At 41.0% G+C, this 25,580-nt stretch overlaps 1 protein-coding gene across 1 annotated transcript in view; it reads right to left on the bottom strand.

Annotated features, from left to right (window-relative positions):
• Positions 1 to 3,023: 3,023 nt before the first annotated feature.
• The window catches only part of cygb2 (cytoglobin 2), a 96,433-nt gene continuing 73,876 nt past the window's right edge, over positions 3,024 to 25,580 (bottom strand). The window contains exons 2-3 of the mRNA XM_058777871.1: positions 16,688 to 16,919; positions 3,024 to 3,280 (exon numbers count right to left, since the gene is read on the bottom strand). Coding sequence (XP_058633854.1) covers positions 3,116 to 3,280; positions 16,688 to 16,919 — 397 coding nt within the window. The 3' untranslated portion in view covers positions 3,024 to 3,115. The remainder of the gene's footprint in view (positions 3,281 to 16,687; positions 16,920 to 25,580) is intronic.

Genomic DNA, 25,580 nt, shown 5'->3' with positions numbered 1-25,580 from the left:
GATAAAACTGACAAATGAACAGCAGGTTTACGATATTCATTTTCATTGGTCTAGTAGGCATTGTAATTCAGGTGTAACATTATCATATACACATATATATATTATATATATATATATATATATATATATATATATATATATATATTGAAACACAAGCCTAAAAGATACACAAACACATTACACTACACAGCACAGACAGTATCTTAGAGGATGGTCAAAAGTTTATACACACCTTGCAGAATCTACAAAATGTTAATTATTTTACCAAAATAACAGGGATCATACAAAATGCTTGATGTTTTATTTAGTATGTTTACATATAGTCCACAACAGAAAATCATAGTTGAATTTATAAAATGATTCAAAAATTTACATACGCTTAGATTCATAGATTCTTAATACTGTGTTGTTACCTGAATAATCCACAGCTGTTTGAAAACTTTTTGAATTTGAAGATCAGGGTAAATTTAACTTATTGTGTCTTCTGGGAAACATGTAAGTATCTTCTGTAGCTTCTGAAGGGCAGTACTAAATAAAAAAAAATAAAAAAAATAAAATAATAAAAAAAAAGACATTTAATAAGAAAAATGTGACCCGTGTTGGCAAAATGAGTTGGAATGTGCACAGTCTAATTTTGACCTCTGGACGACTGCTGCTGCTTCTCACCACATGTTGTAGGTCTATTGTTGCAAAGTGCAGAATTCCAGCTTTGTGAATATTTATGTTGAATTCTCAATGGCATGTGTCCAAACCAGTGAAATATGATTTTTAAACCCATGTTGATGTAAGCAAAACGATCGTGCTGACTGACATTTGCAAAGCACGTGCATAAGAAGCGCTTCTCAGAGAGCGTGCAATCTCCCTAAAGTATATTATTGCAAAATATACCTTGGTGAGATTCACACAGACATAATCTTATGATAATGTCTTACATGAACGTTTAGTTAATGGTTGGGGAAAAATCTGATGTGTAACATTATATTAGATTTACGCATTACAATAGCTTTTAATAAAGATCTGTATTTTAATCAAACATTAAAAGAAAAGGCGGAATCACTTGCTCCTCTTGATTAAACTACTGTTTATTTGCATCTTTGTTATTTTTAATAACAAAGATAAAATAATAAAAAAAAGCTATATTGTGATTAATAACAGAAATTATTATTAAGAAAAAAAAATTGGAGGAAAATATGGAATGTTGCTTGGTGATTTTGCTTTGGAATCTTCAGAAAACTTTAACTTGATTTTTCTCAAAATCAACTCTGCTGACTCTATCACATTCAAACAGCTGTAGCTCAGTCCGATACCAACAAGTCATATAACATTTTTAAGGTATTTTAATGGAGAATGTGAAAATAAAGATAACAAATTTTTTAAAATTTACTCATTCCGACTCATTTTGCCAGCACGGGTCACAAATGTACCCATCTTCATTCTGTTCAAAAGTTTACACCCCTAGCTCTTAAAGGGTTAGTTCACCCAAAAATTTAAATTAGCCTGTGTTTGACTTACCCTCAAAGCATCCTAGGTGTATATGACTTTCTTCTTTCAGAAGAATCCAATCTTAAAAATTGTCCTGGCCCCTCCAAACTTTACAATGGAGATAAGCGGGTGCTTTTTGTCAACAGTCCAGAAGACATGAAATAAAGTGCGCGCATCCGTAATAAAACGTGCCTCACACGGCTCCGGGGGGTGAATAAAGGCCTCCTGTAGCGAATCCATTCACTTTTGTAAGAAAAATATCCATATTTCAAACATAATAAACACTTTTTTTCTCACTTCTGCTGACTATGGTACAGGGAAGTTGTTCCGGCAGATGACATAGGATGTCGGCATTACGTGATTAGTGACGAACACGGAGAAAATTAAAAGCAAAAAAAACGAGGATTTGTAAAGAAAACATTTGGAGGATTTCCATATGAGCCAAGAGGAGACTGGTTTTCCTTTGCTAAAGTAAGGAAAATTTACTTCCTTTGCTCCTGTATACAAACTCGCAAGACTAGCATATCTCTGGCTCGCGCGACACATACGTCCTATGTCATCCACCGGAACGGCTTGCACGTAAGACAGTCAGTGGAAGTGTGAAAAATAAATGTATATTACATTTTAAATATGGATATTTTTCTTACAAAAACACATGGATTCGCAACAGGAGGCCTTTATTCACATCCCGGAGCAGTGTGAGGCACGGATTGTTACGGATATGCGTACTTTATTTCACATCTTTTGGACTGTTGACAAAAAGCACCCGCTTATCCCCATTGTAATGCTTGGAGGGGCCAGGACAATTTTTAATATAACTCTGATTGGATTTGTCTGAAAGAAGAAAGTCATATACACCTAGGATGCTTTGAGGGCGAGTAAAACACAAGCTGATTTTCATTTTTGGGTGAACTAACACTTTAAAGCATCGTTTTTCCTTCTGGAGCATCAGTGAGCGTTTGAACCTTCTGTAACAGTTGCATATAAGTCCCACAGTTGTCCTCAATGTGAAAAGATGGATCTCAAAATCATACAGTCATTGTTGGAAAGGGTTCAAACACAGAAAAAAATGCTGAAAAACCAAAGAATTTGTGGGACCTGAAGGATTTTTCTGAAGAACAGCGGGCAGTTTAACTGTTCAGGACAAACAAGGGACTCATGAACAGCCATCACTAAAAAAACAACAACAACAAAAAAAAACAGCTGTGGATCATTCAGGTAACAACACAGTATAAAGAATCAAGCATATGTAAACTTTTAAATGGGGTCATTTTTATAAATTCAAATATTATTTTCTCTTGTGGATTATGTATAAATGTCTTTTATGTGAAATATCTTACATAGGTCAGTACTAAACAAAACAAACAAAAAAAAAACATTCATTTTGTATGATCCCTCTATTTTTGGTAACACAATTAATATTTTGCAGATTCTGTAAGGTATATGTAAACTTTTGACCACAGCTGTATACTAAAAATGTATCAAACAAGGTGAAAGAGAATGATGCATATGATGGAAAACAACTTTCTAATTCTGTTCTATTTATCTTTTTTCCTCTTAAGTCAGTCCTTTGGCTATTCAAACTGATGGGTTACAACCAGTGTTCATGTGCAGTGGAAATGAATTCCTAATCTCAGACCGCTGAGCTGGAGAGTTTGAGCCACCCCACCTCAGTATAGGCCCCTGTGATATACCAGTACAATGCTGCCATTAGTTTGGTCCAGGATGTCTGCACTTCTGGTGTAAAGCACTCTCCAAAATCCTCTGCAAGTATCTCCAGAATAACCCCACTTAAGATCTGTTAAAAGAAAAAAATATCTTCTGTCAAAGGAAATAAAGAAAAATGTTTAAAAAAAAAAGAAGAAAAAAAAAGGTTAACATAACAAAGACAGCACAAATAATTCATTAGCTGGCTTTACAAAGGGATCAGTAACTTTCCTCTGGCTAACAGGGTGTTATATTTGCAGGATTTAGAATGAATGCCAGACCAGCAGGTGAATGAATTACATATCTTAATAACTCATAACGCATTCATTCACGAACTCTCCATTCTTTTTACGTATATATATATATATATATATATATATATATATATATATATACACACACACACACATACATATATATATATATATATATATATATATATAATTTGTAATCATTATGTGTACTCTTTTATTTACTTGGCTATTCAACCAAACTGGTGGTTTCCACAGTTTAGTTTAGAACAACGTACGTTGTTTGGTTCCGGTTGCAGAGCCCCCACAGCAGGGCATTTGGGTGACTGTGAGGCACCAGCCACCATAGTCCAATGTTGCAAAAGCCATGCCGTCATTGCAGCTCGTGCAGGACCACACTGCATGCTGACAATGGCCACTCAGAGTGTGTTTCCTGTCTGGGTAAACCCCACGCCGAAGCTGCTCTGACTGAGATGGAATGTTCACACTGGATGAACATGAGTCTCGCCTCTCTGCATGCTCAGATCGTTTTCTTTTCAACAGCGGGGCAGAGGGACTCAGCGCTCGGCTGCAAGTGAGCTCACACCGGCTCAGACACTGCGTGCCTTCCTCTCGCCATGCAGAGATCACTCTCCCATCCTCTTTGAATGCCCGGACCTGCGTCCCTCGGCTGATGCGAGCGACATGGTTTCATTCGGTGCGATCGAGGACGAGCTGTATGTCTCTAGCAGCATCGACCTCGCCCCTTTGCCGTCTACGGATCCCAGTGACGCCAAAACAGGGATGGATGCCAAGCTTTTCCGCGTCCTCTCTAGAGCAGTGGAGGAGCTGGGATTGGAGTGGTCCATGCCGGAGGAGCCCACTCGTAGCCGTATGGACAAATGGTTCCTGCTGGGGCGCCGCCACACCCCTCATCAGTGAACCGTGCCTTTTTGTCCGGAGGTCCATGACGAGCTCACAAAATCGTGACAGGCTCCCTACTCGGCTCGCCTTCGTACGTCTGCTTCATCTGAAGAAAAGGGCTATGAAAAACTGCCTCCTCTGGATGAGTCAGTGGGCGCGCACCTCTGCCCGCCGACTGCCATTGGACAGAAAGCGAAGGTCGCTCACCCCTCCAAACCGTGCAGGACTACGTCTGCCCTCGCTGGATGAGCTTACTCCTCTGCCGGGCAGGCAGCCTCAGCTCTCCACTCCATGGCCGTGCTCCAGGTCTTTCAGGCCAAACTCCTCCAAGCAATGGACGAGTCCGGACCCAATCCTGCAGCTTTCAGAGAGCTGCGCAGTGCAACAAACCTGGCCCTTCGAGCTACAAAGGCGACAGCACAGGCCATCAGGAGGTCAATGGCCAGCTTAGTGGTGCTGGAGCGCCACCTGTGGCTAAACCTCACTGAGATCAAGGAGGCTGACAAGGTCCCGTTTCTTGACTCTCCGGTCTCCCTCGCAGGGCTGTTTGGACCTGCCATCGAGGGTTTTGCAGAGCACTTTACTGCTTGCGCAGAATTTGTCCCAGGCAATGCGGCACTTCTTGCCTAAGCGCTCCAGCTCTGCAAATGCCACCAGTCGCCCCAAATCTGCACCAACGCAGCAGCCAGTGAAACCCACGCCATCACCTGCTCAGCCTACTCAAAAGCCTGAGCCTCGACAGCGCTCTCGCTCGGCCAGACACTATCCATTTCCGAAGCGCCAAGGACCCCGGCCCAAGCTGACGCTGGATCCTGCGCCGCAGGTGTCGTCCTGATTCACTGGACAGGAAGAGGAGGGGACAAAGTCTTGCCATCGCCGGACCACCCCCCAAATGGCCTCTGTTATGCCCCCCAGCACCCCGTTCTGTTCCGGGTGCCGGTGGCAGTGTGTTTGCTATAAAATCCGTTGTGAATACTGGGCCCGTTCTAAAAGCACCCACACAAACAACCACTGTTACAGCGAGAAAAATAAAACAAACATTTTCAAAAAGAGAGTAAATTTTCTCTTCCACTTATGACGAGTGTCAGGTCCCCTCACGGCGATCTACCACTCAAACCAATCCAACCCCTCGCCACACAGGCCAAGGCCTGGCAGGCCATCCCCGGAGTGTCAGATTGGGTTTTGGGGATTATAAAACGAGGTTACTCACTTCAGTTCGCTCGAAGACGCCCCCGATTCAGTGGCGTGGTTCCCACCTCAGTGCAGAGCAAGGTTATTTTCGTAAACGAAAACTGAAACTAAGACTAAAACTATTAGTCAAAAAACATTTTCGTAAACTGAAATAAAACTACAATTTCTAAGTAAATGAAAAACTAAAACTAAACGAAAATAACAACAGTAACTGAAAAACTAGCGAAAATAAAATAATAATTAGCAGAAATAAATAATCGTGTTCGTGATTTAATAAGCTCTAGTTCTGTTCCAGAAAATCGGTTGTTTAGGAAAATAGATGCACGTGAGCTGCGTCCTAAGCGGCTATTCACAGAGAATGCGTTTTTGCATTTAAAAACAAGAAGCGGCCGGGCTATGAAATGGGAAATAACAATAAAATATGAAATGGGAAATAACAATAATGCACATACAGCACAAGAACGTTTAAAAGCGTGCTTGACGTGCAAGAACAACATGAGAGTGAGTTAACAGACACAGAATTAAAAGTTTTGGATGAGCTGACTTTAATGAATAGTCATTTTGTCAAGCTTTGCGATTACTATGGTAACGTCAGCCTCCAGTCCATGATACGTGCAGGGGCGGACTTAACCAATAAGCGAAGTAAGCGGCCGCTTAGGGCCCCGGGGAATCAGGGGGCCCCATTTGATATTGGCGAAACATATTTGCAGCGTTGAACACTGTAGCCGTTCACAGACATGTGCGCCGATTTCTTGAACGCAGTGACCAGAAGTGTTTAAGTTAGAATCCACTTACCGATCAAAATGCCGAGTTTTTGTCAAGTGCTGAGTTCTGCAAGGTCGGGGATCATCTTATTATAACAAAGTGTAGATACGATGTAAATAAGAGATTCATTGTGCAGTGTAGAGCTTGTTAACGGAACGTTGTGAGATCGCAATGAATTGAAGTGAGAGACAGCTATAATGATTATGAGGGAGCGCTCTTTGCGCTCATGCTAGGCTGTCTGACGGTCTCAGAGCAGAGATATTCACCTCAGTAAAGAAAGTATTGTGTTTCAAGTCACAATTTTATTTATCTTGATGTTTCAAAATGACTCTCTTGTGTGCTTCTCCTAGGCGCACCGGCGCGAACTGCCGCGTACTTGTATAAATGCACGAATGCAATGACTGGAGATTTTCCCTTAATAATAGGTTTCATTTTCGATTTGTTTCTCGGCAAAGCCTAAAGTATGCCTTCAGAACACTTGGAATATATAATTAATTGCCTGGGATAATTTTATGTTTGTAAAAAGATTGGAAAGGTTTACAATTTATTAAATGGACAAGTGCAAGTTTTTTTTTTTTTTTTTTTTTGGATAATGTCTTCATTTGTAATCTCAAAAAATAAGGTAGACAAATTTGGCTTTAGAACAGCATCAGGTTGACAAATTACTGGTTGTGACGGTACAAATAAACTATAAACTAGAGCGAGCAAGCAAAATGAGGGTTATAAACACTTGGAATATGGAATGAGTTGCATGGGATAGTTTTATGTTTGTAAAAAGATTGAACATTTTTGCAATTTATTAAATGGACAAGTGCACGCATTTTTCTTTTATTTATTTATTTATTGATAATGTCTTCCTTTTGTGATCCGGAAAAAAAAAAGGTAGCCTAATTTGGCTTTAGAACAGCAGCAAGTTGACTAATTACTGGTTTTGAAGGGATAAATAAACTAAAAACTTGAGCGAGTGAGCAAAATAGGGGTTAAGCATAAAAGGACACATAGTTATTGTATGGGGGCCCCATACCTGGAATTTGCTTAGGGCCCCCAAATTGCTAAGTCCGCCCCTGGATACGTGCACCGCCTTGACTGTATAAAACGCATCCAAAATGAGAGAAAGCGACAGCCGCGCTGTGTTTTCACCGCTTGCCGTGCTGTGTAAAAGGGGCTTTAGAACTGGGATTGATTGCGTTGCTCATCTGAAGCGTGTGCGCGCTGGAGCGGCTCCTCAAAGTAAAGTGCAAACATTTAAATCACCATATCGCATTTATTTTTGAGTAGTATGAGGTTTCAAAGCATTTTAGATTGTTTCTTCTTATTGTGCACGTTCATTGAGGGAGACGGGACATACAGTGTGCACCGGTGGCTGGTATGTGCAAAAAATCCAACAAATGAATGCATTGAAAACGCAGATGGACAAAAATAAAGTTTACAGAGTTTCAATGACGATTGCAAAGAACAAGCCTGCGTCCCAATGTGCACACTGTCCATGCTAAACTCTATGTGATATTAGTCATTTTTAATACTATTTAGGGCAGATAGGGTGGATAGTATGCACATTGAGACGCAGGGCATGTTTCCTCAAATCCAGCACTGGAGGGCCATTGTCCTGCAGAATTTAGCTCCAACCCTGATACAAACTCAACTGCCTGATGCTGTCTAACTCTGAAAACCTTGATTAGCTTGTTGTTTGTAAACTATTGGCATATTAACAAGATTACATCTTTAATATGAATGAATATGAACATGAATATGAATTAATAAATTGTATAGGCCTACATATAAGCTGCATATTTTTGGTTTTTGTTGAATTTTAAAGAATTATTTTATTGTCATTATTAAGAGATTTACACAATAGTTAACTGTAAACTGCAAACATTCAACTTTGCTCAAATTAAATGTCTTGTTTGGTCTAATCTGGAAGTGTTCAACTCTGTTAAACTATAATTAGGCCTACTAAAACTAAAACTGAAACTAAAATATATAAAAACTAAATAGAAATGTGTTCACGAAATAAAAACTAAACAAAACCATTGATGAAACTAACTAAAACTAAACTGAAATTATAGGAAATTTGAAAACGATATTAAAATAAAAACTAATTTAAAAATTCAAAACTATAATATCCTTGGTGCAGAGCAAGGACGCTCATGTCCAAAAAGGATGGTGGCCTCCAGCCCATCCTCGAACTCAAGCACCTGAACCGCGCTCTCATGATACGGCCATTCACGATGACTACTTTGAAACAGATCCTCTTGCAAATACACCCAGGGGACTGGTTCTTTTCTCTGGATCTGAAAGATGCTTACTTTCACATCCAGGTAGCACCCCATCACAGATGATTCTTGAGATTTGCCTTCGAGGAGGTAGCATATCAATACACAGTCCTGCTCTTCGGACTGTCCCTGGCTCCTCGCACTTTTATGAAGTGCTTAGATGCTCCTCTTTCCCCTCTGAGACAGATGGGAATCCGCATTCTGAATTACCTCGATGACTGGCTCATCTTAGCCCAGTCAGAGACAGAGCTGGTATCGCACAGATCCCTCCTCCTCAGCCACTTGGAGTGCCTAGGACTCAGGGTCAATTTTGCCAAGAGCTCACTGTCTCCCAGCCAACGAACCTCGTTCCTGGGAGCAGTCTTCGACTCAGCCCACATGAAGGCAGTAGTTGTGCCAGAACGTGCACTGGCCATACAGCAGCTCACAGCTTCCTTCAAGGTTGGAGCCTCTCGCCCCCTCAAAGCATTTCAAAGGCTAGGTCTCATGGCCTCCACATCGCCGGTGCTACAGCTGGGCCTGCTTCACACGAGACCCCTTCAGTACTGGCTGAAACCGCAAGTTCCGCCCCATGCATGGCATCACAGATGCTCTGGCCCCTTGGAAAGACCCCCATTGGTTTAAGCAGGGCAGGACCATGGGCATTATTTACAGAAGGATGATGGTCTCGACGGATGCTTCCAACACAGGTTGGGGAGCTCTGTGAGAGGGAAAACCGGCTTTCGGCTCTTGGTCGGACACAGAAGGTCAGCTACACATGAACTGCCTAGTATGTCGAGACCTTCAGACCTTCTTACCGGACCTGAAGGGACACCATGTGCTAGTCTGCTCAGACAGCATGACAGTGGTATCTTGTATAAATCGGCAAAGCGGGCTCACCTCGAAACGGCTTTTCGAGATGGTAAAACGCCTCTTGGAGTGGGCGCATGTGCCTGGCGTATTGAACCAAGGAGCAGACATGCTATCTCGGAGCAACGTCCCCTCAGAGGAGTGACAGTTCAGACAGCGCCACCCACAGACAGTTCAGAAAATCTGGGAGATCTTTGGTAAGGCAGAGGTCAACCTCTTTGCCTCAAAAGACAACTCTCACTGCCCAATTTACTTTTCAAATAGCGGGGATGCATTGGCCCATGATTGGCCCAACCTCCTCCTGTATGATTTTCCCCCGATCGTTCTGATCCCTCAGGTAATCAGACGAATCAGGAATCACAAACACCAGAACTCCTAGTGGCCCCGCTCTGGAGGAACCAGCTTTGGTTCTGTCTCAGCTGCTGACAACAGCCCTGTGGTCCATTCCTCTGAGGCAGGACCTCCTCTCTCAGGCGAACAGGACGATCTGGCACCCCTAACCCGAGTTGTGGGCTCTGCACCTCTGGGCTCTCGAAGGGGAATCAATAGATCTTCCCGAGAGTGTCATAAATACTATATCACAGGCTAGAGCCCCATCCACGAGACACTTCCATGCCCTTAAATGGTCGGTCTTCTCCACCTGGTGCACAACCCGCTGCGAAGACTCAACTTCCTGTGACATATCGGTGATATTGTCCTTCCTACAAGAGCTGTTGGATAAGGGCCGTTCCCCTTTCACGCTCAAAATCTATGTGGCAGCTATAGCAGCTTTCCAACCTAGTTGTTCGTTTCCTGAGGGGGTCCAGGAGGCTCTGTCCATCTCGGCCCCTTACAGTCCCTACATGGGACCTACCCACGGTCCTGAGAGCCCTCAATGGTTCCCCCTTCAAGCCACTACAGTCTGTGGATCTAAAACCACCCTGCTACTGGCGTTAGCATTGGTATAAATGAGTAGGTGACTTGCAGGCACTCTCGGTGAGCCCTGCCTGCTTTGAATTTGAGCCTAATGACTCCAAGGTCGTCTTAAAGCCAAGGCAAGGATACGTTCCTAAAGTGCTCTACACCCCATTTAGAGCACAGGTTATCACTCTCTCTGTGCTTCCTCCTTCAGTGGAAGACCAGGAGTTAAACCTTCTCTGCCCTGTCAGGGCACTGAGAATTTACATCAAGTGTTCTGCCCCGTTCACGCAGTCGGAACAACACTTTGTATGCTTTGGCGGCCTCACCAAAGGGTCCCCGGTCACAAAGCAGAGAATTTCTCGATGGTTAGTTGACGCTATTGCGCTAGCATACTCTTCTCTGGGCCTGCAAAGCCCCATAAGAGTTAGAGTCCATTCCACTCTGGGCGTTGCCTCGTCTTGGGCATGGTCTAGCGGTGTGTCCAGGGTAGACATTTGTGTGGCGGCCGGCTGGGCCTCGCCATCCACATTCGCCAGGTTCTATAACTTGGACGTTCCGGCCTTACAGGCTCGGATCCTTTCTGCTTAAAGGGGCACGTGCCCGCTTAAGGCGAGTATATTCCTTGTACGCTCATGGCCCTTTCAGAAGTGCTGAGGCTGTACAGAATTATATGCAACGATTATCAGAGGCTGCGCTGACCTCGGTGAGTTCAGCCCTCTTGCCTCCTGCGGGGCTCACCCTGCTTATACTTGGTCCTTCTGAGCCTTAATTGCTCAAGGCCATTTCATGCCAGTCGTTCCTCTTTCATGGCACGGCGTGATTTTATTGGTTCCCCATAAACGTGTAGCGACGCAGTACGAGTGTAGTATCAAAAGGGAATGTACTCGGTTACTAACGTAACCTCGGTTCCCTGAGATACGGGAACGAGTACTGCGTTGCTGGACGTGCCATGACGCTGCACAACGCTGTCGTCGCTTCAGTCGAAATTGACCTGAGATCCTATGAGCTCCACTGCCGAGCCATTGGTTCGTTTTTAATTCATTGCATGAACCAATGGCCGTGCAGTTTCACTGCGTGATTGTAAAGGCTTCAGTTATTGGAGAAAAATTTGTTTTCCCCATAAGCGTCTAGCGACGCAGTACTCGTTCCCGCATCGCAGGGAACCGAGGTTACGTTAGTAACCGAGTACGTTTCTCTATCTCCTTAGGCTGTGTGAACTTTGCACTTCCTTTTTGAACATGTGTTGGTTTGATCTGATGAATTGACACTCACTGTCTGACTTCATAATCCAGAGTATTACTGGAAGGAGGTGTGAACACTGTATGTTTTGGTTTTCATTTTCCATGAGACCATATAACAGTTAAAATGGTAGTAGAATGGTGGGTTTGCAAAAATCCAAAACTGACTGCTTCCATGGTTGCTTTTGTAGAATTATCATTTATACACAGTCCTTAAGAACCTAAATTAATCTTTCCACAGCCCCTTTGGCTGCAGGATAATACACTGAAGTTCTGGTGTGCACTATATTTAATTCATCCAGAAAGGCAGCAAAGAGTGAGGAGGTAAGTTGCAGTTCGTTCTCTTTTACCAGGCATTCAGGGTTTCCATGTTGGTTAAAAACAGACTTCAGAAAAATCTTCAGAAAAAGGTCTGGCGGAGTTAGAGACCACCACAGTGAAGCAGAAGACCACCACAGCAGAGCGGATGGGGCGAAAGATCCCCACAGTGGAGAAGACCACCACAGCAGAGAAGACAAGACTGAAGATGGTGGAACACATAGAGTTGAAGTCCACCGTTACGCAGTAGGCACAGCTGGAAACCACCACGGGAGAGGGACAGCTTTCATGGATGTGACAGGACAGGCAGAGTGTTTGGGAGGACCTGGAGTGGATGGAGGATCAGGATCAGACAGATGAGCATGATGAGCAGATGAGCAGTGTGCAGCTTTTAAACACACAGGATGGCGGAGGCCATTACTGAGAGCACTGCAGATGGAGGAAGGACCTCCAAGACCACCAGACATGGGACCACCAGACCGGGATCTGCTGGAACGGCTGAGCTTGAGTGTACTGAGGTCATGGGCAACATCTTCCTTGTGGCACTGACTGATAGCACTGGGGGATCTGTCGCCCAGATTCCTGCCATATGCATCGGGACAGTCCTTGTAGATTCTTGCATGGTGGCCCTGGCAGTGAGGAAGTTCTGCAAAATAATATACTTCCAAATGAAGGAATTATCAAGGGTACAGAACCACTCTGCGTTGTTCTCAGTAGTCTTACTCCCCTGGCAGAGGAACAAGATTCTCTCTACTGGATTGTGGTCTATTCTTCTGTTATACTTGGTGAAACTCACAGACGAACACGAAAGGATCCAAATGCAGATGAGTTTTAATAATGGAATAAACAAGAACCAAAACAAGAGAAACCATGAACAAATCAAAACACAAAACAGCCATCAAAAGACAAAACTAAACAAAGAACATGGGCAAACACCAAGGTATATATACACAAGTTGCTAAGTGCAAATATTAAGAGGAGCACAGAACATTTTTCCCATCAGAATGGGAAGATTTTTTGTTTTTGTTTTTTGTTAAACAAATGGAAAATAATTCTGCTTGACATGCCAGACAAATGTTGTCACATTTTAAGGCTTCAAATCTTGAGTGCAATTTCACCTCACTCCATTCTACCATGGCCTGAGAATTTCCCAAAGGCAGTGAACTTCGCAAGCATAAGGTAAACACTCTGAAACATTAGTCAGAGAAGCAAACTCAGCTTTTTCAGAAATTTACCACGTATTCAGAGACAGTGATATTAGCTAGCATGGAACATTGCTAGTGAAAAAAAAAAAAACACCTTAAAGGGGAATTTGTTAAAAAGTGCCTTGCTGATGTTGTTGCGATTATTTGTCCCAAAAATGAAAAATGTAAAAGTTCAGTAAGTGATCTTTAACTTTCAAGACACAATGTTGAACTGAGAATATTGGACATTAACAACTTAGTAGAAACAAATTCATATTCAGATCTTCAGGAGTGCCAAAATTCTGAATTTCAGCATTGTGTTGGATGAGTTTTGCGATGTTCAAGATAAGCCATAGTTGCCAATATTTGGACAGTTTGTGTCAGAAGACTGCACAATCAACGAAGAGCTGCTTGACATTGTGCCGCTGAAAGACAGAATCCATTGCATCGATCTGAAAGAGGCACTGATGACTGTTATTGAGAAAGCAAATCTGCAGTTATCAAAACTAACCATAGCAATAGCCACGGACGGAGCTCCAGCCATGTTGATCTAAGAAAGGCCCTTGTTGGGCTACGTAAAACTGATGACCTTTTTCCAGAATTCTGGACATTTCACTGTATCTTAAAGCTGAACTTAGACCACACCATGAAACCTGTGCTGGCAACTGAAAATTTTATATGCACACGTGCTCTTAATCACAGACAGTTCAAAAATCTTATTGTTGAACTGAATGAAGATCTTCCATCTGATCTGCTTCTTCACTGCACTGTGAAATGGCTTTTTAAGAGGTAATGTACTTTCTTGTTTTTTTCAATGAATCTGTTCTTCTCAGTGAAAAGACTATCCTGAGCTACATGATCCCCAGTGGATTTCAGATTTGGCTTTTTTGGTAGACTAAATGTGGATCTGCAAGGGAAGTTAAAGATGTTGCCTGACCCAGTGCAGTGTTTTCACATTTGTCAACAAACTCAAGCTGTTAAAGACACATCTAAAAAAGAAAGAGTTCACATATTTACCATCCTTGTTGAAGGCAAGTGGACAAACAGCAGAGGTTGTAAAAGGGAGTACTGCATGGTATGCAACACTGCCAGGTGTCCCACTGAGTCATGTAAAAGGAGGTAGATTGATTAGGGAAACTATTATGTATAATGTAATTAGGTGTATAAGTTATTGTGAGACACAGTTGTTTACACATCTGTTGTGCAACATTTTGTAGTGATAAGTTTTTTGACGAATAGGTTCATCAACCCTGAACTAATGCAACCGCCATTTGGTCTTCTTTTGCTCTGATGATTTTTGTGTGCTAGTGACCATGGTTCTGCACAATAGGGCCTTTCGCACCGCAGGAACTCCGTTTGGAGGAACTAAATTAGCTCCTACTTCAGAGTAGGGTCTAAAACAGTTCTAGGAACTATCCGTGACGTAAGTGTATGCTGACTGGCTAAATGCATACGAAAAAACACCATGTAAACATATACTGTGTAAACATTGTATTATACTGAAAGCATTTATAAACGACATTTACCTGAAGACTTCATCTACGGCGTTTTGTGCTTCTATTAGCCTCAATGAAATGTAGAACTGCAAGTTGTAGTTGGAGATTCGACGTCCTCCTTTCCGTTCTTTCAATCACTTGACGCATACGTAGAAATTCCATGTCCATTATTGTGAAACCCACGAGACATAACAAAAACACAGCTCCGATCACAGTATCTTCCATCCTCCTGTTGTTAACGTTGTTCTTCTTTGTTTATGTTGTTGAACGCTGCGTACAAATGACGTCGCTATCGACCGGCTTATGTCACTTCTTAGTACCCACTGTCGGTGCGAATGCAACCTTTTAAATGGTACTGGGAAATAGTTCGCGCAAAATCGTCCCAGTACTTTAGTACTGTACTTTTAGTTCTGGAACTAAAGTAGTGCGAAAGGCCCTAATGTCATTGGCACCACCAAACATGAACCCTGAAACACTAAAATTGCCCATCACTCAAAAATGGCAGCAGGGGATTTAGAGGTTTTACTGAAGAAGGTCAACCCTTTTCAATCTCAAGGCAGAAAGCTCAAAGCAGGCCCTTGAAAACAGACTCAAACTCATTAGAAGTAAACAGCATCAGCATCAAGTTGACAGCAACGCCACAAGCTAGGGTTTCTTGTTAGGTTCCACAGCTGTGATAGTTGTGGCAATATGGAAAGGCAGTAAACTGTATAATTCAATGAACCTGCATATAATGTCATCAAGGTAGTTCTGCACATTTGGTACACCCTTGAGTATGCACTCCATCATCTTTTGGAAAACCAACGGTGCTGAAACCAAAACATGAGAGACTCTGTAAAACCTGAACAATCCTTAATTTGTAATGCATGCTGTTAGACCACAGCTCTCTGGATGCAAAGGCACTTGATACATGCTCTCAAGATCAACTGTGGAGAAAACCGTTGATCCAGGTAAAGCAGTCAGTAATGCCTCCATATGAGGAATCGGTTCTCTGAAGTCCACACACATTCTTATGCCATCTGTCGTCTTCTGTGTCACCATGTTGAAACCAGTGGAGAAGCATTGATTCATTCTGTGATCCCAGTAGAGAGTAATCTGTTCAACTCAGGAGATACAGCTGTTCTCACTGAGAAAGGAAGAATCCTTTTTTTTTTTTGTCGCACTGATATGACCGAATTTGATACTTTGACTTTATGCATAAATCCTGTAACATATCCTACTGAAAATGACTCCTCTGGTTTCTGAAGAGCAAGATGCACAGATTGTAGCAGACTAAAGCAGAATTGTATCTCAGAATTGTAATACACAGTTTAAGAGCTTTAATGAGATTCATGCTCAATAATGCAGTTTTTTGTCCACTACATAGAAGTTCACAGGGCATTTGCATCCATCTTTTACCACCATTGCATTGCATACAGCTGATCGCATTTATCTGAGTTCAAAAGTAATTGACTAGATGCAATGTAAGTGTACTTGGTAGCTGCAAGGGTGCTTTCCCAAAGTAATAAGTATGCTCTTAGGCAAAACTGAAATAGAAGCGTCCATTGTCAGTTTAACAGGTCTCTGAATTTCACCAACCAAAATGTAACAGAAGAGCTTTTTTTCCTGGCTTCAAACTATTCCTGTCCTGCAACACTGATCACTAGAATATAATTCACGGGCTCACCCAAGGCAGCTAAGAAATGGTGCAAATGATGCCATTGTTTGCAGTTGTTTGCCTCATTGCCAATTTGTTATATTTGGAGGTTTCAAGATGAAAAAGAAAAAAAAAAAAAAGGCTTGTTCATATTTTCACAGCAATTACAGTAATTGTAAAAGAAAGAAAGTTCAAAAATAAATGAAGTAATTCATTAAAAAAGTGGCATGAAAGGAATAATTGCAGGTCTATCTTGGCTACTAGCAGACATGCAGTATCCAGAGAAACTTGCAGGACACTCGGGAATGTTGGAGTGCCATGCTCAGTTGTGATGAAAAAGGGGAATGATATTTACTCCTTTAGTAATTTATGAGTCATCATGTATCAAAATAAAATTATTTTTTAGCATCATAAATCTTTAATCACTTGGCTACTGCTGTCATAACACTTTATACCAGTGTGCAAAATCCTTATCTTAATCTTATCTTTCTTACTTTGAAGTACATTGGCTCCACTTTGTATTTGAGTGCATGTGCTTTTCCCACTAGTCCCAGAACAGAAGAAACCTTCTCTGGGTCATGAAGATTCTCCACAACTGTGTTGATTGCGTTCATGACACGGCGGGCATGTTTCCTCAGCTGAGAGCTCTTCTCCATCTCTTCTGGATCTTCCATGTCCTGGAACTGACTGAAGTACTGCTTTGCTGAGGGGAAGTTCACAAAGAATCTGAGGAACACAGAAAAAGAAAACAGGGTAACACTTTAGAATACTGTTCCATCATTAATGAATAACTAGACAAGAACACATGAGTGACACAATAAAAGGACTCTAGTAGCTACTAGTATCTAACAAGAAACTGATTAATGAATTAGTGAGTAATTGTCACAAATCCGGTCCATAGACTTCCATCCGATTGCCACCAGAGGTCGCCCTTCCATCATATTGGCTGTTTCTCAATTTCAAGAACGCAAAGAACGGACTTGTGTTCTCATGGAGCTTCCTCGGAAGAACGAACACAGAATGCACCTTTATGAGAACTGAGATGTGCTGCGTTCTTGCTTAACTGACCGCATAGTCACAGCATAAGCAGCGGCCAATGAACAATAAATATAACATAACATAACAAACAAATGTCATAACTTATTAAAACATTTCTATTATAGATATTATTTTCATATAATTGTATATCGTTTTATTTTACAACGTAAGTGTTTAACTATGACTATGTTAAGATTCATTTTAATATGCCAATAAAAAAATACTACAGACTTTCTCCGGGTCTTATATCTTTATTAAAATTAAGCAAAACAAAACAATAAATGTTTACTTTCAAGAACCGTCAAGTATTTGCGAGAGCGAGTTTAAAGCTTACAGGCTTCCGTACACCGGCCGCCCGCATCGTCTTCTGAGATTTCTAACGGTTGAGAGAACACATCCTCGATATCAAGAACACATCCGGGCACTTTCATGTATCCTCTGTTCTTGTGTTCTTGAGAACTGGAACTTAACTTCGACGGTTAATGATGACAGAGCGAGAACACAAGGACGCAAGATGAACGCATATTGAGAAACAGCCATTGACTCTTCCACAGACTGTTGCATTTCCCATCATCCATTACACTGAGTACACACAGCTGTAACCAATCACACGCTCACCTCCAATTCACACATACCATAAATAGGAAGTTCCAACCTCTATTCAGTGCCGACTATTGTTTAGAGATAGCTACTCTACGGAGCCAGTTCTAACTGCCATAGTTTAGTCATAGTCTTGCCTTGCCTGTTTTCCCGTGTTCTGATTCTCGCCTGTGTATTTCGGATTTCCCCTTTCGTCTTGTCGTTCGGAATCTGTTTGCTCCTGCCTGGACCATTGCTTGTGTACCTGGATTATCTCTCTTTGTTTTACCACCTGGATTACGTTTTCCGCCGATCGACCCCATTCATTCACTGGACTATTCTTGTGTCTTGCCCACGATATACCTGTTTGCCATTGTTTGATCCTTTGCCTTTTTTGTGACCACGTTTCCAAATAAAAGCTCTGCATATGGATCCGCACGTCTCACATCTCGTTCGCCTCGTAACAATAATAGTGCTTAGTTGAATGTTGAAGTCTTCAGAAGGAATTACTAATTATTTGGATCAGTATTCTAAAGTCAAGCTCATGATAACTCCCTAGTAATACTGAAATCATTGTAAACTTTTGAGGTTTTTTTAAGGTTCTGGTTAACAATTAATTTTGCTAGATTTGGCAACACTTAAATAATTACTAGTGGGTTACCGTGATCATCACTTTAGAATACTGATCCAAATAATCCGTAATTTATTCAGAAGGATGTAGAAACACTTAAGTCATTACTATCCAAAACCTTACATATATCTCAAAAGCTTAAAATGACATCAGCCAATATTAGGGAGTTGTCATGCTTTTCACTTTACTGATCCAAATAATCAGTAGTTCCTTAAGAAGGAATTGGTAATACTTGAGTCATTACTAGTCGGTTACCATGATCTTCACTTTAGAATTAAGTATACATTATGCATAATTCACATTAATTATGAACATGCATACAGTAGTTCTTAGTAGTTCTCCAGGATATATGAAAAAAAAAAAAGTTATTGACTAGGTAATAGTAAACTAACAGTTTCAACTGAGTGCTATTACTTACTAAATCGTTAATCAGAGTTTCTTGTTAGATAATAGTAGTTACTAGAATGTTAATAGTGCATTAGTAATTTGTTCCAATTGTTCCATTTGCTCCATGTCATTTGTGTAGTTATTCATTAAAGGGGTGGTTGACAGGTTTTTTTCCTAGGCTTGATTGGGTTTATGGGGTGCAGTCTAACTTTAATAAAAAAATGCATTATTTTTCACATAAATTTACCTTTATTCCACACTACTCTGTCCCTTCTCCTCTAAACGCGCTGATCATTTTCTGCTTTTATGAAGCCTCTCCCTCAGAAATACGCAATGGGCTCAGATTGGTTAGCTGGTCCAGTGTGTTGAGATTGGCTAAACCGCCTCTAGTGCGTGTCTGAATGTCTCACCCCTCAGCTCAGCGGCATGTGCTCCGGTTGTATTGTACAATTGTATTGTAAACAATGGCGTCATCTATATTGCTTATCAATTTGAGCCCGATTGAGACCCAGAGAATATTAGTGAAGAGGATCGCGCAGAACCTGTGCAAGCACGGCTCTTAATGGTGTTTTTTTGTTTGTTGTTGTCTCATACTGTCATGAATCCGGTCTGTGAACCTCCAGAGGTGGCGGCACATGCTGCAGAACCTTCAGAAGCAGTGGGGCTGGCCTCAGCCCCTTGTATGGTGGTAGCGCACAGCAATGTGCTCTCAGTCTGTCGTGTCACGGTCAAGGAGTCTGGTACCACTGTAGAACCTCCAGAGGTGGCAGCAACTGCTGCAGAACCTTCGGAGGTGTCAGTGGTATCCACTCACCAACTCTTTGTCTGTCCTGTCACAGCCAAAAGAGCTGATCCTGAACTCCCGTCCTGTCCTGTCACGGCTATGGAGGCCGTCTGCGAATCCTCGTCCGGTCCTGTCACGGCTACGGAGGACGCCTGTGAACTCTTTGCCTGTCCTGTCACAGCCAGAAGGGCTGTCCCTGAACTCTCATCCTGTCCAGTCATGGCTATGGAAGCCGTCTGTGAACTCTCATCCTGCCCTGTCACGGCCACAGAGGCTGCTCTTGAACTTTTGTCCCACTCTGAACCGGCCGAGGAGGCCATCTCTGAACTCTCACCCCGTTCTGTACCAGCCATGGTGGCTGATTGTGAACTGTCTGTTTTGTCCGTCTCTGTCAAGGAATCTAACCCTGAACTGTCTTGAGGCCAGAAACTATAAATTCACCCCATATCTGTCCTATTAACCCTATCACTGCCTTTGAAGCCTTAAATGAACATTCTGTATGCTCTGTTAACCCTGTCATTGCCAAACAGTCCATTATTGAACAGTCTGTCTGTCCCCTTCCAGCCATTGCATTTCATTATAAACCGTCTGTCTATCCAGCTTCAAACACTGAATGATCTGCCAATCCCATTCCCACCAATGCTCTTAATTATGGACTGTCTGCCCTCTCCGTTGCCACCAGGGAATATATTGATGGGCTTCTTCTTGTGTTCCCTGCCCCGGTCCTTGAGACCGTATATGCTCTCTCTGGTTTTTGTGTCTCAGCTTCTCACAGGCTCCAATCTCTGCTGTGGGTTCCTGATCAGCCTGTTCAGTCGTGGTGGTCTTCTGCCCTGTCTGCTCCGCACTGGTGGGCTCCAGTCCCGTCTGCTCCGCCCTGGTGGGCTCCAGTCCCGTCTGCTCCACCCTGGTGGGCTCCTGTTCCGTCAACTCCGCCCTGGCTTCCTGCCCTGCCGGCTCTACCTCGGTCCCCGGCCACTCCACTTCCATGTGGACCTGGCCCTCTTTCCTCCCCCTGTTCTGTTCCGCCTCCGCTCCACCGCCCTCCTGGATTGTATAAGAGTGTCTGGAAGCCGCTCTTTGGGGTACTTGCACTACACTAACTGTTGCACGTCACCTCCGGACTACAGTTCCCATCATCCATTGCACTAACAACATGCACACAGCTGATTGCACTGATCACACACAGCTGATTCCTATTTGCACACCTTACTTAAGCCATGGACTTTCTCTCCCTCACTGCTGAGTATTGTACCTATTGCACCTATCGCTGCCCTAGCTTTAGCTACTCTACAGAGCCTTTGATAGTTTTCCTAGTCTTGCCTTGCCTTGCCTGTTTCGGATTGTGTTTTCCCCTGCCTGGACTTTTGCTTACGTTTTCAGATTACCTCTCTCGTCAAGCCTCTTTGGAAATTGTTCGCTGTCGACTTACCCAGGTGAAAAAGAAATATATTTAAATTGTGCTTTTTCAGACACACTTAATATATTTATATATAATATATTGAAATTGTGTTAAATTGGAACCACTTTAAGTATATTTAGTGCAATTTAAGTGTATTTTTAAAAATACATTTAAAATGTACTTTTAATACTTCATGAACTACAGGTAAGGTATATTTGAAGCATCGTTTTAATGTGCTTCAAGTACATTTCAATTGTATTTCAGCTTATTAGAAATGCATTAGCATTACACTACTAGTATATTATATTATATTTATTAGTATTATATTTTTCAATATATACACACACGTACACTTTGTATTTAGAAAACTTTAATGTATTATATATTGTGTACATTACAAATATTCATGAATTACATTAAAAAAAGTACAGCAGCATATATACTTTGGTGAAAAACAAAAAAACATACTATTAAATGTATTAAAAATTATTACTACAAACATACTCAAGTACATTTTAAAACATTATACAAAAAACAAATGAAAAAAAGACTGAAATGTTATGGAAGAGCCATCTTATCCATTTGTAGAACATTTCAGTTATACCTGTATTACTGAAAAGTAAAGAATTTTACAATTGAATGAATAAATAAAAATTACAATGCAATTTTCTGAAGAAAAAAAAACATGTAAAGTGAATAGATGTGTGTGCAAAGACTGAAGATGATAAAGTTCAAGCAACAGAATAGGGAGGGATGGAGGGGTTTTGGAGGTGGACAAGGAGATGGTGTAGGGATGGTGATGAGAGGATGACGATGATGCCCTGGCGGCTTAGATGGTGTTTGGCACATGGCACAGACCCAGAGCATCCCAGTGCTGACAACACACGGTGGAGTCGAGGGAGGGAGGAGCCAAGATGTAGATGGTGTGGCTGCCGACATCTGGGGGCCGACCGATGGAGACAGAGCTGGTGGATCCGAAGCCGCAGACTAAGGGCCAATGGAGCTGAGCGTCGTCGCAGGTTCCGGAGACCTGGGCACAGCCTAGTTAGTAGTGTCTTGCAGCTTTAGAAAAAAAACAAAACAGAAACAAAATTAGATAACAGATTTTTACATGAATGACTGAAAGGAAGCACAAATTAGCCACCTGGAATGGACACATTGCTAACGTTTTTCTTCCAAGATTGACCGAATCCCCCTCTATTAGGCCTGATTCAAAAATCTCTATAACAAGTCAAGTCACCTTAATTTATATAGCGCTTTTACAATACAGATTGTGTCAAAGCACTTAACAGTATCAAATTGGAGGATAGAGTGTCAGTAATGTATAATGATAAGATTAAACACTCAATTTTCAGTTAAAGGCATTTCATTATTGAATTCAGAGATGTCATTGTCTAGCTCGGTTTAGTTTAAATAGTATCTGTGCAATCAAATCGGCGATAATCGCTAGAAATTAATTATAACAGAGGTGATACGGCATTAAAATATACTTACTATTCCTTTGCTTGTCTCTGCACTCAGATTTCAGTTTGTCTTCTATAGCAGCTGATCTGAAAAACAACAAATGTTAATATTTCTCACACGCACACACACACAAAAAAGGCAAATGATGATTGATGATTTGTTTTCTATTTAAGAATGACAGAACAATGTACCTGGTCGGAAATATAGTCAAAAACCATACCAGTCTCAGCAGTTTCAGATGTACTGTATGCTTTTATAAGCAACCCTTCTTACAATTTAATCTTTGTTCTTATCTGTAATGAGAAATATATATATTAGAAAATAAAATCGATAAGTTTGTCAAGCTTGAACAAATATAGACACCAATCAACCAACACTACCACAGTTTGCTGATCAGCTCAAGACAAAGTAATTGTATGTTCATAATCATTGTTTTTCAAAGATCATTAACCTCATTACAATGAAGCCAAATTGTTCAGGAAATCAGAAATATATATACTTCATGTTGCAAATAAAAGAATGTTAATGTTAACATTTTATTTTATTTTTTTCTGCCAATGCATGTGTCAAAAACATGACTGGTACAGACAAATAACGTTAATTAAATACAAATCTTACCTGAAGTCACAGTGAGGTTCTGAAGCCAGACGTCATACACGCTTGCAGAAGCTGGTAAAAATAAAAACATACCGCTTTATGCCATGGTCTGTCTGAATACTGGATTCTGATTGGCTGGCAGGTGTTGATTAAATTTGTTGAACTGCACAGGCAGTTCCAGGTCAGTTTAATCACGTTCTATATTAATGCGCTTCCTATAAACATTGGTAACCATAGAAACATACAATTACAGTTGAATAGTAATACAGACGAAAATAACCGTCATTTTTATCGTTCCAGTCAAATATTGCAGCACAAATATTATTAACATCTTTAATATGTGAATGCTGGCAAATGACCATGGCATAAACGGAATAATCAACGGCTAGCTGTGCATTAAACGATTTGAACGCACTCCGCTGCGCGTCGGGTGGTTCTTCGCCTCCACGTTGTGCATTCAAATCGTTTAATGCACAGCTAGCCGTTGATTATCCCTTACACATTTTCTAATTAATTTCATAATTCCCCCAAAACAATTTGAATTCTGCCATCACTCACCCTTAAGATGCTCCAAACCATCTAAGACTTTCGTTCATCTTCGAAAGAAAAAGATATTTTAATGAAATCTGAGAGATGTATGTCCCTCCGATGAAAAGATTCATCAAAGATGTTCACGTTTCAAAATGTTCATCGCAAAAAACATCACCAAAGTAATCCATATGAATTGCGTGGTTTCCTCCAAGCGCCCTAAAGAGACATGATCGCTCTATAATACTGTTTAAATTTAGACTTATATTCACATTCAAGGGACATTTACACGCACATCATATTTGATTTACGAAGCTCTTTGCTGCTAGCTCATTATCATACGAACCAATCAGAGCCGTTCAATGGTTCTGGAACCAATCAGGTTTAGTCTGTGTTGTTTGAATTTAAACACAAATAAACCTTTTTTCTTTTCTTTTTTTCTAATTTCAGATATGATGTTGAAATCCTTGTGGGAATTTCAGAAATGTATATTAGAAAATAAAGGCGTCAAGCTTGAACAAGTTTATAAACACCTAGCTTATTACAATTAATGTATCATGTAATGAACAACAGCCTAATCAACCAAAGTAGCATAACCCATATTAAACAACATATTTTAAATAAGTTTGTACATTGTAAATGTAAAAAATGTTTTTCAAAATATCGTACTTTTCCAAATATTAATTATAAATACATAAATATTTAAAATATAACCATGTGTAGGCCTACTGCAATATAAAGTACATTAAAAACCTACTAAAAGCGTAATCATTTTGTTATGTTCTTACACAAAGTACACATAAAATATATTTTAAGTAAGAGTAACATAAGTGTTTTTTTGTAAATACACTAATACGTCACTAAAAGTATGCTTGTGTTTAGTATATTCCTTAAAAGTGTAACTAAGAATATATTTATTAACATAGTATTTCTACTATACTTTTTAGAAATATAGTAATAGTGTGCTTGTGTTTAGCATATTCCTTAAAAGTGAAATTAAGCATATATTTATTACCGAAGTATTTCTAGTATACTTTTTATAAACACATTAAAAGTATGCTTCTGTTTAGCATATTTCTTAGAAGTATAACTAAGCATATATTTAATACCACAGTACTTCTAGTATACTTTTTAGAAATATATTAAAATGCAATTCAGTATATTTTTAATGCACTTCAAATAAGCATGTTGGGAACACAAATGTATTATAAACATACTACTTGAATTTCAAGTATATTTTTAATACATTTAATACTACGTCTTTTTCACCTGGGTACTCATGCCCGTTTTTGATGACTCTTTGCCTTGCCTGTGATATTCCTGTTTGCCACTGTTTGACCCATGCTTGTTTCCTGACCATGCCTCTGTAATAAAGCTCGCACATGGATCCGCATGTCTCTCGTCTTGTTGGCTCCGTTACACATACTTTTTGATATGCTGTTATTTGTAAATGCTACTGCTTCTGTTAGCTTTTAACATACGGTTTTATCCTGATAAAAACAGTACGGCAACCGCACACAAATCCATGTATAACGCTTCTCATAGCTGTGTGAACATAAGTGTATAAATGGAACATTTCATTGTTGGAGCTTAGCTGAAGATCTGAATGAAAGAGAGAGAGAGAGAGAGAGAGAGATGCAGAGCAGAGTGTGTGCAGAGCAGGGCGACGCGAGGAACAGGATTGAGAACCGCTGCTTTAAAACATTGATTTTGAAACTTTTGAATCCATTAGAATGGCGATTCATATATGAATATATAGGGGGGCGGGGTTTATCTGGGTTCGTGACGTAACGGACCCAGGAAGTAGCTTGTTGTAGTCCCTACGAGCCGTTTTTGTAGGCATTAAACTGCTAGAAGTTTAAAAGACGACATCTCCGTTTGCATTGAACTTTCAGCGTCGTAACTCTGCAGATGTTGTTTATGGTCAGACTGCAACATTACACACTAACCAGTCAGTGTCCAGAAATCAGCACAAAA

The sequence above is a fragment of the Onychostoma macrolepis genome, chromosome 06, assembly GCF_012432095.1.
Source record: "Onychostoma macrolepis isolate SWU-2019 chromosome 06, ASM1243209v1, whole genome shotgun sequence".
Classification (NCBI taxonomy): Eukaryota; Metazoa; Chordata; class Actinopteri; order Cypriniformes; family Cyprinidae; genus Onychostoma; species Onychostoma macrolepis.
Note: the sequence above shows the minus strand (reverse complement) of the source record. Positions and strands in the feature narration are given on the sequence as shown.